At 43.2% G+C, this 16,534-nt stretch overlaps 1 protein-coding gene across 1 annotated transcript; it reads left to right on the top strand.

The window, feature by feature from the left end:
• Positions 1 to 1,689: 1,689 nt before the first annotated feature.
• RPL19 (ribosomal protein L19) lies at positions 1,690 to 16,176 on the top strand. Its single transcript, XM_069237462.1, has 6 exons — positions 1,690 to 1,830; positions 3,415 to 3,521; positions 7,030 to 7,152; positions 9,290 to 9,410; positions 9,514 to 9,624; positions 15,975 to 16,176. Exons 1-6 carry the CDS (start codon positions 1,826 to 1,828, stop codon positions 16,096 to 16,098), a joined length of 591 nt encoding a protein of 196 aa, XP_069093563.1. The 5' UTR covers positions 1,690 to 1,825; the 3' UTR covers positions 16,099 to 16,176.
• Positions 16,177 to 16,534: the final 358 nt, after the last annotated feature.

The following is a 16,534-nucleotide window of genomic DNA, read 5'->3' as shown; positions in this document are numbered from 1 at the left end:
ATTTTTCACTCTTTATATTTCACCAAATGAATTGCTGTATACCCAGTATACAATGAAAACCCTTTGCAAGGTGTAGCTCCTTTATTGGCTCAGGGTCCCTAGGGTTCCTTATGAACCTACATATATCCCTGCAACCAGAAGTGTTCAGCAGACGTAACAGTATATTGCTTTCAAAAATCTGCCACAGCTGGAAAAAGTTATGGGAGAAAACGTGTTTTCTTTACTTCAATTTCAATATTTTTTTTATTTTAGCTGTTACTTTCTGTAGGAAAACCTTGAAGGATCTACACAAATGACCCCTTCCTGAATTCAGAATGTTGTCTACTTTTAAGAAATGTTTAGCTATCTGGGATCCAGCATTGGTTTCCCACCCATTTCTGTCACTAACTGAAAGAAGGCTAAAAGCACACAAAATAGTAAAAGTGGGGTATGTCCCAGTAAAATGACAAAATTGTGTTGAAAAATTTAGTTTTCTGATTCAAGTCTGCCTGTTCCTGAAAGCTGGGAAGGTGGTGATTTTAGCACCACAAACACTTTGTTAATGCCCTTTTCAGGGGAAAAAGCACAAGCTTTCTTCTGCGGCCCTTTTCCCCCATGTTTTTTTAAAAAAACGAAATTTTAGCTGTGTTTTGGCTGATTTCTTGGTCTCCTCTGGAGAACCCACAAACTCTGGGTACCTCTAGAATCCCTAGGATGTTGGTAAAAAGGACGTAAAATTGGACAAAAAGTTATGAGGGCCTATATACCCCAAATAGCCAAAAAAGGTCTTGGCAGCTGAGGAGAAATGGCCTGGCAGCGAAGGGGTTACAAATTGCATTTTATTTATGTTCTTAGTGCCTCTTCTGTAATTCTGTGCTTATGAGCGCTGTCATTATCTGCTCGTTTGAAGTAAATGTGTAGTCCTTCTATTTTTTGTGAAATGTCACGGTTTTGGCCTTAAAATTCTGGGCACCCTAACCACATTCCAATTGGTGAGATCTACTGACTTTATCAAAGCTTGTTTTAAATGTCCCACTTGTCTGCTCTAAAATGTTGCCATGTATGTAATCACTTCCTGCCTGCCATATGTGGCATTCGTCATGCAATATTAAGTATAATTCATATATAACAACAGACCGATTTAGGCAAGAGACTCACGATTTTTTAAGGCAAAAATGCCTTAATTTTAATAGTCTCCCGTCTAAAATTGCCTCTGCGTCAATATAAGTATATAGAGAAAATACATTTCCCTGAGTTTTTCCAAAATATCCCACTTTAGAGTTTTAAAAGGTTGACGTATGTTATACTCGTTATCAGCCCCCATTATATATACTCGTTTGGAATTCTGTACGTGCGACACCAAAACACACTATGTGGCACGACTGTCTGGCCGATTTTATTTCTCTATAGTCCAAATTGGCTGCAACAAAAGCATGGCATTCTGTGTCGGCTGCTTTGTCTAGCCACTGCTTTTTAATCTCTCTATGGTCCTGTCAGTTCCGCTGCCTCGCAGCACTTCGGTTCGGTGAAGATGTACCACGTGATGTAGTAGAAGCCAACCTCTTTGCGCGTGCTCAGAACCCTGAGGGCCCTACCATTTTTTAACGGGGGGGTCGGTGACGATTTTATAGTGTAAATATGGCCTTAGAAGTGCTCCTTGTTTCCAGGTTGCCAGGGAAAGCAGAATTATTGTATTTCGACACCTGTATTCGTAGAGAAAGGGTAGTAGAAGGGTCTATATGCAGTGCGTGATGGAAGCACTGCGAGGTGGGATATCCCCACGGCTGATAATGAGCACGGCCGGAAGAAGAATCTTTCCTTTCCGTTCTTCGGCCGAGCCGCCGCCATGAGGTGAGGAACCGTGCTCCCGGGTTGCTGACAAGAGGCTAGGGTTGTAATTTGGGACGACGTGAGATCAAATGTTTAGTAGACACGTTGAGGAATATTAATGCTAGAGGGCGATGGACAGAGAAAGTGGAGCAATGAGTTCTACCGTAGAGAGTGGGGAGGGGAGGCGTGGATACAGTGGCCTGCTCGAAGTGTACCATAACAGTTCGAAGCGGCGAGCTGGCATCAACTTTACACTTTTTCTAAAGCAATGCTCAAATTGGGTTAATTGGGATGGGCGAATCGCTAAGTAGCATTGGTGGTGCGTTTCTTTATCACCCCCCCCCCCTGTCATCGCGTATCTGTGACGCGTTCGCATACGAATCTACACGACATACCTCCCAAGCTTCTCAGGTCAGTGCGTGACTAAGAAGGCCAGCCCGGGTCTTTTTTTTTCTTCTTAGAGATTTACTACTGGATTAAATAAAGCTACAGGTCATAGAATTCTAAGAAACACAACTGGTCTGTTTGATCACACAAACGCCTACAAAACCTGGCAGATATGTACACCTCACACAGATTTGGGATTCACGTGTTAAGTATCACGACATGAGGCTATTCCCACACATTTGGCATTTCAGTGTGTCATCCTGTCGCTAAATTCGATAGCGACGTGAATTTAACTAGCCTTCGGGAAGTGAGATTGAGGCCAAACGACTTACGTTTTTTTTTTCTAATGAACTAAAGTTAAATGTATATGGAAATGTTTGCAAAGAGCTTGACACCAACTTGCCGATTTAAGCGCTGTAAATACTGAACGTTATTTTAGTTCGCTTCAGACCGGGAAGCTTGACAACCTGAGTACTAGGGCTCCGAGTAGTTAGCTAATGCAACACTGCTAGACTAGTGGGGATCGCCTGGTGTTGTTTTTTTATTTTTCTATTAGCACCTATGTGGAAATGTTTTCCTATGGTCCCTGTAAATTTGGTTCACGTAAACCGGAGCACATAGGGCCTTTGCTTTAACCATCCCACTTCTAATATAAACTCGCACGTAAACATTTGTAGGTCTCTGCTTGCACTGGAATCCCCGAAAAGGACTATCGTAACCAGGTCATTCTGTGCCCATTACTCGCAGGCTGCCACTTATGGTTTCCTGATCACTCCCTACCCTGCTCTGCTAGCGTACGGCTGCCCAAGATTAGCTACCCACGATATACACTGACGCTGGTTGGTGAGATGCTAGATTTTTTTTCCCACAAATGGGAATCTTCGAAGGACGTGTGCGCCATGTTGACAGTTGGATATCTAGTGCAACCTGCCTTGCAGTGAACATCCTTTCTATCATGGGGATTTTATTTTGATTTTAAATGTATGGGGCGCGCTGTTGCCTTAATTTATACTGCTAGAAAACGCTATACCGAAGAACGTGTTAGTACATGTACTTTACAAAGATAGTGCCCCGAGTCAGCGAAGCCCAAATGTGACCATATAGTGGCCCCATGGACTGGCAAATATCATGGAGCCACAGTCTTGTTAATAATGCTCAACACAATTACTTGTCAACCAGTTAAAACCATTTTCCTGTTTTTCTTTTTCCTCTCCTCAGTATGCTTCGGCTTCAGAAGAGGCTTGCCTCCAGCGTCTTGCGCTGTGGCAAGAAAAAAGTATGGTTGGATCCTAACGAAACAAATGAGATTGCCAACGCAAACTCTCGTAAGTATTAGCTTCCAATGCAACCACTCTTATTAGTAAATACAGGATGCAAGTTAAAGGAAATAAGGATGCATAAGTGAATGCTTGTGCGCGTGTATAATGTATGTGTTTTGGAGTGAGGCATGGTAGAACGTTTAGTAAATGTCTAATGTGCTTGCTTCGTAGTTTGGGGTGCTTTTGGAATGGTGCTTAGGTAGAATTGCTCGTAGTTACTTTCAGTTCTATGACCTTCATTTGCATTTCTTTGTGCCACTGTTGCTTTTTTTTTTTTTTTAACACTGCTCAGTTGCTGACATTTAAACCTATAAGCATACAGCCCCCCTGTTTTTATTAGTAGTTGAAAATGCGTTGTGCTTGGGTCGCGGTTGCTGGTATTCATCGCAGTTCTCACTGCCTACCACTGAGCATGCAGCCATAATTGCCGAGATTACAGTAGTGTTTCATTGTTGGCTTCTTCTGATCTGGATGACCAGTCACCATGTCTTCCGACTACTTGCACATGCTGAGTCTGATATTTAAGTGTTTTAATATTAGGGTGACTGGAGAGGCTAAAAAGTTCCTTTGCTACTTAAACAGCACAGTGGTTCTTGCAGGGGGTGTGGAATTTAATGAAATATCTACTTGTCCATGGGAGAGGTTGCTTAAATCTACATGTCCTGTAAAATCTACTTGCCCCGTTAAAAAATAATAATCTTCTTGCTTCTTTGGTGCCATGTAGTGCTGTGACAAATTAGGACATTATGTAAGAACTCTGATAGCCTCTCTGGTTATGCCAGGGCTACTCCTATAGTAGGGCTTGAATAATCGTACTTTCAATTTCGTACTATAACAATTTCCTTATTTTGCCACCTTTCCAAAGAACATGGAGTTTGAACAGCATTAACATATGGACACACATAACCTCAACTGCAGACAGTTCCTTTCTCTGTAAACTAGTAGCCAAAAGGTTTGTGCTGCAGGGGGTTGGGCCTCCTTGTCCCAAGGATAAAATTAACATGAAAACATGTTGCCCTTGACCCCAAACAATTTGTCCTGGGTGTTGGGCGATGTGAATTCCACATCCCTGGTTCCTGTTCTGTGGACTACATTACCATAATCTAGCTAACGTAGAGCATCCTTATTTTGTATACCATGAGGCTCATTCTTGATGATTAGTAATCATTTCCACCCTATGGTTCATTCTTGTGAATCTAGTGTGGTCTGTATGTGAGGTGAGTTGCACTCTGTTGATGGCACTAGATGACCCCACCTTTACCAAATGTGTGCATCTGCTAAGAAAAAATATATTCTACACCAGTTATGGGACCTGGCTTCCTTTTGACTTGACGTTGCACAGACATCTGTCGCATACATAGCTAACTATAACCTGGACAATCAGTCTTTCAAGTTTATGAAAGAGGCAAAAACACAGTTAAAGTAGTAAACTTGGAAGATGGGAAACCTTTTCTGTGACAAATCGAGTCCGAATTCGTGGTTGTAGGTGGCCAAGACTCCTGTTTGTGACAGTTGTCATAAAGTAATTCTAAATTCAAACTAATCTTGTGCGCTCCTGGCCATCGCTGATTGTAAAATTAACCCACTTTAAGTATCTGGAAAAACCTAGAACAAAACAACAAAGATCCTGGTTTCTGAGTTGCGGTAGCTGTATTCTTTGCTTGTATATCAGCTTCAAAGTAGATGGCCATACAATCCACTGTTTGACACCCCTCAGCCACCCAAAAACTATTTCAGGTTGTTCTGTCATACTAAGCTGGGGCCATGTTATAGATGCTGTCCTACTTGATGCTGTGGTGCGCCCTTAACTTGGTGCACCATGCATATTCTGACAATGTTTGGCCTTATATTGCAATGTTTCTGGCAACACGTGCTGTTCTGAGTGCCGATGGAAAAACTGCTTTGAACAGTGCATTCATTAGTAGAAGGTGGACCAGCCGTTTGCATTTGATCTGCATTTTGCTGCAGGTAGAGATGTTGCCTCATTTGAAAGTGGGGGAGGCTCCCCCTCTAGATGGGTGTAGTCAGTTAGTGGCTGCACTGCCTGGAGGAGCTTGCTTGGAGGGTTCTGGGGACCTTTTCCCTCTTTCCGAGAGGCAACATCAAGGATGAAGTGATCTGAATGTGCACCACGTATGTGGAGCGCAGTAAATGCACCTCGTAGCGGCTTCTGTGATTGTGCCCTTTGCTGAAATATGGCGTGGGCGCAGTGGCAAATGGTTCCCTCATGGCCCTAAGCACCTATGCAAATACGAGATTTTGCTCTTGTAGTGGCGCTGGATTCTAGTTTGTGTTGAAACGATCGGTTACAGAAGGGGGCAGGGAAAGCGTCTAAGGCCCCTTATGTAACAAGCGTGCCCGGGTGGCCACTGGGACACTTCTGTAATAGACCTACTAATATAATTGTCCTGAAAGTACTGAACAAAATGACTAATAGTTGAATACAAATACTACCTTCAACTTGTTGGGCACAGGTGCACCCAGAGTGATTTATATTAAATCTCTAGTTTCAACTCTTGTCTTCTGGATAGTTGGGTACAACCCCACCTAGTATTTTTCTGTGCATGGTTCTCTATTTGTAATTCGTGCTAGTCACTCAGGGAGGTATATAGGCGCTTTGCAGGTGAATAGCCTGCTGTCTCCCTGGAGAGTATTTGCGAAGGTCTTTAGCTTCTTGCAGAATTCACAAAGGGACAAGGGGGCTCTGATGTGATGGAGGTCATTCTGTCCTTTGGAGGAGTTGTATGAAGTCACAACCCCTTGCTTTGTTTTTGTGTATGCAGGGTATGTGTAGTAGTGAGTATGACTCACTGGAGGTGACTAGTAGGTTGGTGGAAGTGAAGAGTTTGAACAAATTGTCTTTGTATGGGGAGCCAGTTAAGTTCCTTGAGGTGTAGGGCGATGTGTGTGCGGCAGTGTAAGTTGAGGATGAAGCTTGCTGCAGCGTTTCGGATGATTTGAAACCTCTTTTGCTTATCCCCGATAATAGCATTGTGATATGAGGCACTTTACCTAACCTCACTTTATTAAAGGCTATTAAAAGATTCACAAATACCCTCCCTGTTAAATGAACCATAACTGACACCATAGCACTTACATATCCCACATCAGTACAAGTGAGCCCATCTGCCACGTGAGGTAAGTGGAAAAATGTAAAAAAAAAAGTGACATTACTTCGGGAACCTATCCCTCTTGTAGCCGTGCTTCATAACTGCTAAATCATTTAAACTTTGTCTTGTATCCATGATCATTGTTGCGAACCAAAGAGCATGACTTCACATGAAGCGGAAACTAGCGACCTTTACATGAACTTGTAACAGGTGAAGGTACATCTATCAGTTCTTGGTGTCCAAATAGCATAGCTCGGCACTTGATGCCCCCATGTCTGTTTGCTTGCTGCTTTTTTTTTTTTTATAATAGACGAAAGTGTTTGGTTTCTGCTACAATACATTTATTTTCTTTTACTATGTCTTTTTTGTACTCTGTAAAAGTAGTGTGTGCTGCTATCTTGCAGGTCAGCAAATCAGAAAGCTCGTGAAAGATGGTCTGATTATCCGCAAACCTGTAACGGTTCACTCCCGTGCCCGCTGCAGGAAGAACACGCTTGCTCGCAGAAAGGGCAGGCACATGGGTGTTGGTAAGTTTGCAGTTTATACATAATTTTGCACAGGCAGTCTTCTGAACAGAAAACGCTTGTTTCAATGTAGATGTTTCATGCGAGTTTTGTCTTAAACATTTTAACACTTGTATGTGAATGTGTTTTTAAGATTTGCAGATCAGAAATTGTTAATTTGAGAAGGTGACTGAGATATATATATATATATATATATATATAGCATGGTTTATGGATTCATGCCATTTTACAAAGAGCACACACTATAGCTTCCCTGCTGATCTCGTCTAGGGGTGTTCGAAAGTGTTATCTCGTGTTTAGTTTATTTTTTGCTATTCTGACATAACCTAATCTGAATTGTTTTTGTACACAATTGTAACAGTCGCTAAATTTGGGGATGTCATAAGAATGTTTGTGCCGGAAGTAAATCTGTTGAGTGCAGCGAAAAGGGGCCACTTAGTGCAAAGAAGTTCTTGGCCCAGTCCCGCAACAATGTTAAAAGGAAATGTGTCAAATTGTCAGAGTGGAGGAGAGACGGGGTTCTTTTTTGGGGCAGGCGGTGGGGGGGGTCAATTTCAGATATGTTTTCGTGATGTGGGTTTCATTTTCAAACTTAAATACCACCATAGGGGAAAGCTGCTAAAGACCACCTTGGCTTTGAATTTGGGCTCTGACTAGAAATCTCAAGGCAAGCCTCTAGCTGAAAAAGTGACCTGATTAGCTAACAGTGGCTTGCTGTCAGCATAGCAGTGTTTTCTTTTGTGTCCCTGTGAATTTCCCATCCGGTCCCTAGTTTGACATGCTGATTAGGTAAAAAAAAAAATGGAGTAGTTAAATGTAAGACTAACTATTGTCCCTTTCCTCCACTCGGATCAATAATTTCCCTTTTTTTTTGACAACCTACCAACAAATTCCAAGGAATTTGTTAGTGACTAAACGGGACTCCTGTGTTTGACTTAACACTTGGGGTTACATGAAGCAGGTGGTCTTGTGCCAGGTTTTCTTTGAGTAGTGCGGATGTGACTATCGCAGCCGGGTTGCCATGTGACCCCACTCAAGCACTTCGGGTTCACATTTGGCCCTTAACCCAACTTAATCAACATCTTCAGTTAAGCCAGAACAGAAAACTAACATCTCATTTCCTTTTTTCATACATCATTCGGATAAATATTAAACAATGCCACTAGCTCAACTTTTGTTCCTTCACTCCCACTTACAATTCTGTATCCCTTTTCTTCCGGCAAGGGGCATAACCTTAGTTTTGCTGGTATTCACAATGAGTTGTTTCCCTTTGGCATAATCCTCTAGTAACTTTAGTTGCTGTAGGGAGCCAAGTATATCAAAGTTGCGTCATCCATGTAAATGGGGGCAGGGTTATCCCCCAGCTGGCGCACTTTGGATGAACGTTGTCCCTCCCCCGCTAAAACTAGGAGACTTTAACTTCAACAGATATATATTCGCATAGCTGCATTTTAGTTTTCCATGGGAAGATGACAGTTCAAAGAATCGAGGGTTCCTTTTTAGGATGAATTCCTATCTTTGATTGCACATTTTCATGGCGAGGCAAAGCAGACTTTATTTTTTTCTTCATAGAATAGTTTTCCATAATTTTAATGCTGAAACTGTACCCTTTTTGGCTGCACCGTTTAATTGATATACAAGGTTCGATCTTAATTTCAATGGCAGTTTGTACATTCTGATGCCTTGCATTTCTCTTTCCCAGCCTAAATGCTTGGTAGTGTCGTCGGGTGGAATGGTGTTAACACCATAAAACATGTCTGGCGTATGCTGCTAAATGTACTAAATTTCTAGACTGACCTATGTTTGAACTGTTGTCCTTGTCCAAGCTCTGGTATAGTCATGCTTGATTGTAATTCTGACATGACTTGTTCAGATGAAGCTCTCACATTATCTGGTGTTCCCCCGTGTTAGTTTTTTTTTTTTTTCTCCTCCCTTCCCTGGTAGAGGTTCATTTGGTTGCAGGAAGGCTGGTAACTGGAACTTGGCGCTCACTTTCGGGCTAATGGGGAGTTTCACATGTTAGCAGTGAGCTTTCTTTATACAAGCCCAGCCACTTCAAGCATTTAAGGGTTCTTGAAACCCTGTTAGATCTGGCTCAATTTTTCATGTTCATTTAGTCTGTTCTCATCCCTTTGCTTAGGTAAGAGGAAGGGTACTGCCAATGCTCGTATGCCAGAGAAGCTCTCCTGGATGAGGAGAATGAGAATCCTGCGCCGTCTTCTCCGCAGATACCGCGAGTCCAAGAAAATTGACCGCCACATGTAAGACACTCATGCTTTTAACTAGAGACTTTAATGCAACTTATCTCCTATTGCTTACTCTTGGTCCTTAAGTCTGTCCCTTCATTCTATTTGTTTTCTTCAGGTACCACAGCCTTTATCTGAAAGTCAAGGGTAATGTGTTCAAAAACAAGCGCATCTTAATGGAGCACATTCACAAACTGAAGGCAGACAAAGCCCGCAAGAAGCTCCTGGCGTAAGTGTTAAACTGTTATGTCTTGTTGTGTGTACTTGGTGGGAATGACTGCATGGAGGCCTTTTGCACGCATCCGTCCAAGTGGTGTAACAACTAGAGTTAATCTAGTCTCAAAAAGTCCTTGGTGCTAATGTTGCGTGGTTTCATCCCCACATTTGCAGATCAAACATACTAAACTCCAACCACAAACAATCCAACACCCTGCAGTTCATAACTTGCTCCTGCAGTAAAGCATATAATAGAGTCCTTAATGTTTGTTTTTTGGATGTATAGTTGGAAATCTGCAGAAATATTAAAAGCATCTTAGTTCCTTGTAGTGTTGAAACTTGTAGATTGATTCTAAGGCATGTTGGCGATCCAAATGCTGCTTTTGTATTAACTTTTTGGTATAACTGCAAGAGACCCTGACAATTGTTGACGTATCCGAGCTGCTGCTGTGTGTAACAGAGGCAGTCCTATTTGCATGCTCTCCTTGGCCATTAGCTCCTTCCTGTGCAGACAAAATTTGATGTCTGAGGTCTTACCTTTCTTGGAACGAGCATCTCTGAAATCTTGGGAATTGTGTAGGGTGGGGTCCGATCTGTTAATTGTGCATAAAAGTCTGCAGTCTTCTGTTATATTGCCATAGGAACTTGTCTGAAAATAGCACAACTGTGATGGTCAGATTAAATGTGCAATATGGGACCTCCTTAGTCAATCAAATCAATATGCATTTGTATAGTGCATGTTATCACCCGGCAGGGTATATGGGTGCTGGGCCTAGTCGAAGAGCCTGCTCTTAAGCTTCCCCATAAAGACTGTTTTTGGTGGGCGGGGGGGAGGTCCGGGGGGCGTGCAGGTTGTTCCAGACTCTTGTGGCTATGATGTATGCAGGGGTTTTTTGCAGGAGAGGTTGAGTGGAGGTATCTGGAGGGTTGGTGGAACTTCTGACATTGGTTAATGTCAGGTTGTGGGGGGCCTTGTAGGTGAGGGTGTTGAATTGGCATCTCTTCTGGATGGGGAGCCAGTGGAGGGTCATCAGGTGAAGAGGGATGTGAGTGTCTGGGGAGGTCTAGGACGAGTCTGGCTGCTGCATCCTGAACAGATTGCAGTCTTCAGAGGAGCTGGATAGAGATGCTGGCGTAGAGAGCATTGCCGTAGTTGAGGTGGCTGGTGACGAGAGCTTCAGTGACGGTCTTCCTGGTTTCAGTTGGGATCCATTTGAATATCCTTTGGAGCATGTGGAGGGTATGGAAGCAGGAGGCGGTGATGTTGAACTGACATTTCATGGTCAGTTGATTGACTGTTAAGGATGATCTCAAGGTTGCAGGTGTGGTCTGTAGGGCTGGGTCAGAGTTGGATTGGCCACCAGCTGTTGTCCCCAGGCAGAGGTGTTGCTACCAAAGATGAGTACTTCTGTTTTGTCAGAGTTCAGCTTAATGTAGTTGTCTCTCACCCAGTTGGCCACGTCTGTCATGGTGTTGGAGAAGTTGGATTTGGCACTGGCTGGGTCATCAGTGAGGGAGAGGATAAGTTGTGTATCAGCGTAGGAGATGATGCTGATGCCATGGGATCTGATGAGATTTGCGAGGGGGGATCATATAGGGAGGGAGTGAGGGTTGATCCTTGGGATACTCAGCAGATGTCTTTGGGTACTGAAGTTAAGGGGGGCATGCAGATGCTTTTGGTCCGTCCTGTGAGGAAGGAGGCAATCCATTTGAGGGCGTCTTGTATTTCTAAGTTGTGGAGTCTGTTGATGAGTGTTGTGGCAGACTGTTAAAAGCTGCGGAGTGATAGAGTAGGTTCAGAGCAGTTGTTTCTCCATGGTCGAAGAGTCTTCTGATATTTTCTGTGGCAGTGATTAGAGCAGTCTCAGTGCTGTGGTTTGCATGGAATCTTGACTGAGGTGTCCGGAAGGTTGTTCTGTTCTAGGACGGTGGCGAGTTGGGGGGGTTCTCCAGAACCTTGGCTGGGAAGGGTTGGAGAGAGAGATTAGGCTGTAGTTTTTGAGGTCGGGGGGGGGGGGGGTTCAGCAGAGGTGTTTTTTTTTTCTTTTTTTTTTTTCCTCAGGAGGCGGGTCTTACGTCGGCATGTTTCCATTTGTCCTGGAAGGTTGCAGTGAAGATGGAGATACTGCTGAGATGTGTGTGGATCTGGTTGGTTCCGAGGTTAAGGTGGTGGGGGCAGGGGGCAGTGAGTGCCCGGAGTGGATGGAGGTCATGAAGGCTTAGGTGGTCGAAGTGGTGAGCAGGGTCCAGGCGGTGATAGTCTGGCTGGCGTTAACCTGTTGGTTTGGGTTGCTGGGGTTGGAGGTAACTGGCTGGGAGTGGAGACTATGGTAGATGTTGACAATCTTATTGTGGAAGAAATCCTAAAGGGTGTTGCAGAGGTCTTGGGAGGGATGAATGGTGTAGCTGTTGGGTTGGAAAAAATCTTTAACTATCTTGAAATGTTCCTTGATGTGGGTGGCTGCTGGGTTGATGTGGGTGTTGAGGGCTGCTTTCTTGGTCTCTGTGTCAGTGGTAGGTGTTGAGGGCTGCTTTGTAGGTGTCTGTCGGCAGGGTTCTTGGTGGTGCACCATTGCTTCTCAAGTTGGTAACGTTTGCTATTCGGAGATTTGTGGTAACCCAGCTAGCTCGTTTGGCGGTCCTGTTGGTTTTTACTGGTTTCAGTGGGGCCACCCTGTTGGTGCAGTCGGTGATCCAGGGGGTGAGGTTCTGAACTGCTTGGTTGAGAACAGCAGTGGCTTCTAGGAGGTAGGAGATGGCCTATGTCAACTGAACTGAGTTTCGGTGACCTTGATCAAAGAGTGGAGTAAGGAGATCTGTTGCTTGAGGATGGTGTGTGGGGCTTCTATGGTGTTCAACTGCAGTGACGTGGTGGGACCAGGTGAGTTTTGTGTGGCTGAACTTGATTCTGTCGCTGATGGTGAAGATGGTATTGAGCATGTGACAGGAGTTAATGCCACTCTTCATTGCAGATCTATGAAAGCTGCTGATGGTGATTATCTGTAATAATTGGGTACAACAAAGGTCCTAGGTATCATTCAGTAAATTATCCAGCAAATAGGTGATTGTCAGTTAATCAAACAAATGTACAAAACCGTTTCAGGAGACCTGATGTGCAATCATATAGTCATCAAAGAGCTCATCCTTCTAAAAAGGATAGACCGCAATAAAATAGTGCTCTGTGCCGGTGAGTGCAGTGATAGAGAATAACATGATCAGAACAGTGCCATAGACCATGTGATGGTCAGCAGAAGGGTTAAAACCTCAAGTAACTAATAGCGCTATATGAATCATGTATTTTGATAAACTCCTAACTGAACATCATATAGGCCTTTGCTCCTACTAATGTTGATGACGTTTTGACAGATGGAAGAAATTTGAAGTCTTATGAGGCCGAAGGTCCCTTTCAGGGGATAGGGTAGATCTCCTTAGAGCCGAGATTCTTGCTAATTATCAAAATTAATGTGGGAAAGGTGATGTCAGTGGTAGTGCAGTGCACACTCACGGCAATTTACGAGGAAAGGATCGCCTACATCCTTAATATATGTAACTTGTTTAAGGGTCCACTTATGAGACAGTACACACGTTGTTTGAACAGGATAGATTCGGGAATTTACCGAACTGGTAGTTATTGCCGAAAAATATAACCTGACGGATTTTTGCATCCAGCAAGAATAAGTTGTGTTCGAGGGACTAGTTGGATTCTGAGTTTATTGAAAACCCCGTGAAAGAGGCCATAGTATGGGTGCAAGGGTGGCAGCAGAGCATTCATGATCCTCTTGTACTCAAATGTATTTAGTATTCCTTATGTTACCACCTTTTTGTGGCAGTTTAACATTATCACCAGCCATACAGGGAGTGCAGAATTATTAGGCAAGTTGTATTTTTGAGGATTAATTTTATTATTGAACAACAACCATGCTCTCAATGAACCCAAAAAACTCATTAATATCAAAGCTGAATATTTTTGGATGTAGTTTTTAGTTTGTTTTTAGTTTTAGCTATGTTAGGGGGATATCTGTGTGTGCAGGTGACTATTACTGTGCATAATTATTAGGCAACTTAACAAAAAACAAATATATACCCATTTCAATTATTTATTATTACCAGTGAAACCAATATAACATCTCAACATTCACAAATATACATTTCTGACATACAAAAACAAATCAGTGACCAATATAGCCACCTTTCTTTGCAAGGACACTCGAAAGCCTGCCATCCATGGATTCTGTCAGTGTTTTGATCTGTTCACCATCAACATTGCATGCAGCAGCAACCACAGCCTCCCAGACACTGTTCAGAGAGGTGTACTGTTTTCCCTCCTTGTAAATCTCACATTTGATGATGGACCACAGGTTCTCAATGGGGTTCAGATCAGGTGAACAAGGAGGCCATGTCATTAGATTTCCTTCTTTTATACCCTTTCTTGCCAGCCACGCTGTGGAGTACTTGGACGCGTGTGATGGAGCATTGTCCTGCATGAAAATCATGTTTTTCTTGAAGGATGCAGACTTCTTCCTGTACCCACTGCTTGAAGAAGGTGTCTACCAGGAACTTGACTCCATCCTCAACCCGAGAAGGCCCCACAAGCTCATCTTTGATGATACCAGCCCAAACCAGTACTCCACCTCCACCTTGCTGGCGTCTGAGTCGGACTGGAGCTCTCTGCCCTTTACCAATCCAGCCACGGGCCCATCCATCTGGCCCATCAAGACTCACTCTCATTTCATCAGTCCATAAAACCTTAGAAAATCAGTCTTGCGATATTTCTTGGCCCAGTCTTGACGTTTCAGCTTGTGTGTCTTGTTCAGTGGTGGTCGTCTTTCAGCCTTTCTTACCTTGGCCATGTCTCTGAGTATTGCACACCTTGTGCTTTTGGGCACTCCAGTGATGTTGCAGCTCTGAAATATTGCCAAACTGGTGGCAAGTGGCATCGTGGCAGCTGCACACTTGACTTTTCTCAGTTCGTGGGCAGTTATTTTGCGCCTTGGTTTTTCCACGTGCTTCTTGCGACCCTGTTGACTATTTTGAATGAAACGCTTGATTGTTCGATGATCACGCTTCAGAAGCTTTGCAATTTTAAGAGTGCTGCATCCCTCTGCAAGATATCTCACTATTTTTGACTTTTCTGAGCCTGTCAAGTCCTTCTTTTGACCCATTTTGCCAAAGGAAAGGAAGTTGCCTAATAATTATGCACACCTGATATAGGGTGTTGATGTCATTAGACCACACCCCTTCTCATTACAGAGATGCACATCACCTAATATGCTTAATTGGTAGTAGGCTTTCGAGCCTATACAGCTTGGAGTAAGACAACATGCATAAAGAGGATGATGTGGTCAAAATACTCATTTGCCTAATAATTCTGCACTCCCTGTATAAAGGATGTTTCTAAGCGGGACGTGTTCACAAAATGTGCCTCCCGGGTGGCATTCTGGGCCTGCCGCCCAACCAGCATTTGTGTTGAATTATTCATACTTACACTTAGTGGTCTGTCCTATATAGGTACTACTGCAGGAACATTTGATGGCATAATTCGCATTTTTGTGGAGTTATAATTTGTGAATTCTGTCAAGGTATGCGATAGTCCCAGGATAAAATGTTTATCTATGGTCTGAGTACTTGTAAGATCAGTAAAGAGGCTGTGGTGGCACGAGTGGATTTGCAGGATATCGCACTTGCCAAGTGGTGTCATGTATTCCTTTTTCTACTAAAGCAAAAACGCTGTTTTGACTAATCCAGTTGAGTATAATCCAATTTTTTATTTTTTTACAATTGTTGAGGTTTTGTTAGTAGCTGCACAAAATGTGGTAACGCAGGCAGCCGTTATGTGATAACCGGGTCTAAGGTTGAGCAGTGTCCTTTGGACAATGCCATGCGCTCTTAAGGGTCCCGGATACTAACTATTTAGGATACTTTTTTTTTTTTCTCTCTCTCTATCCCTCACCCCAAAGGATAGCAGCCTCCCGGAAATCCCTTTTCCATTTACAATTTACTTATCTTACGGAACTGCCTATATGGGAGGTGGTCTCCAACCCCTCGGTGTATAAGAACTCTGCTAAAAGGGTATTCTGTTCCATAGGCTTTCTGTATAGGTCGGTGCCTAGTTTCATTTTATCAAATGAGATGGTGAAGTCTGGAAAAAGTAAAGAGGTACTAAAGTTGTGAAATGTGGATGCGTATGATTAATATGATTTGTCCAAGATGCTATTATTCCTAATTGCCATTGTAGAATGTACCGTTTTGCACTTTAGAATTTATTACTGCACAACATTTCATTCCTTCAGGTGTTGTTTTTTTTTTTTTTTTTTTTTCTCCAGCTTAGTGCACACCTTAATGCATTTTATTTTTTCCTTTTAGTGACCAGGCTGAAGCTCGCAGGTCCAAGACTAAGGAGGCTCGCAAGAGACGTGAAGAACGCCTGCAAGCCAAAAAGGAAGAGATCATAAAGACACTCTCAAAGGAGGAAGAGACCAAGAAGTAGTCTGTCTTCCCAGTGTGTAAATAGTGAGCTTCTATACTGGTCAATAAAACATCCAATAATAAAGACTACTTTGTCTAACTGGTTGGACTTCTGGTCTGTTGCATGTTGTGGATCATTGCTCCAAAGTATCGTGGGCACAGCTTTAGCTCAACACCCTAGTGTTGCACAGAGGCGCCAGAAAAGTCTTGTAAGGAAGAATTGGAGACCAGGTACAAGGGGAGAGGCTAGGCACAGACTACTGCTCCTGGATTTACTGGGCCGTAAATATTCCGGACAGCTCAAATGCCAATATCCAGGGACACTGGAGTAGGAAGGGGCATCTCTGCAGGGAATAAAGAATGTTCGATAGAAAGCTTTCTTGTTTGAACTTCACAGTATCTGAGCTGGCTATAAGACATTCGTAAATGGCTTCTTGTTATAGGATGCAGATGCAATA

Source organism: Pleurodeles waltl, chromosome 6, assembly GCF_031143425.1.
Source record: "Pleurodeles waltl isolate 20211129_DDA chromosome 6, aPleWal1.hap1.20221129, whole genome shotgun sequence".
In the NCBI taxonomy this organism is placed as follows: Eukaryota; Metazoa; Chordata; class Amphibia; order Caudata; family Salamandridae; genus Pleurodeles; species Pleurodeles waltl.
This window is presented reverse-complemented; position numbering and strand designations above follow the sequence as displayed.

Bases quoted from the DNA above. Each gene is read 5' to 3' on its own strand.
- RPL19 (XM_069237462.1), top strand. The intron at 7,153-9,289 runs GTAAGTTTGCAG...CCCTTTGCTTAG, and splicing joins GGGCAGGCACATGGGTGTTG to GTAAGAGGAAGGGTACTGCC. The intron at 9,411-9,513 runs GTAAGACACTCA...TGTTTTCTTCAG, and splicing joins AAGAAAATTGACCGCCACAT to GTACCACAGCCTTTATCTGA.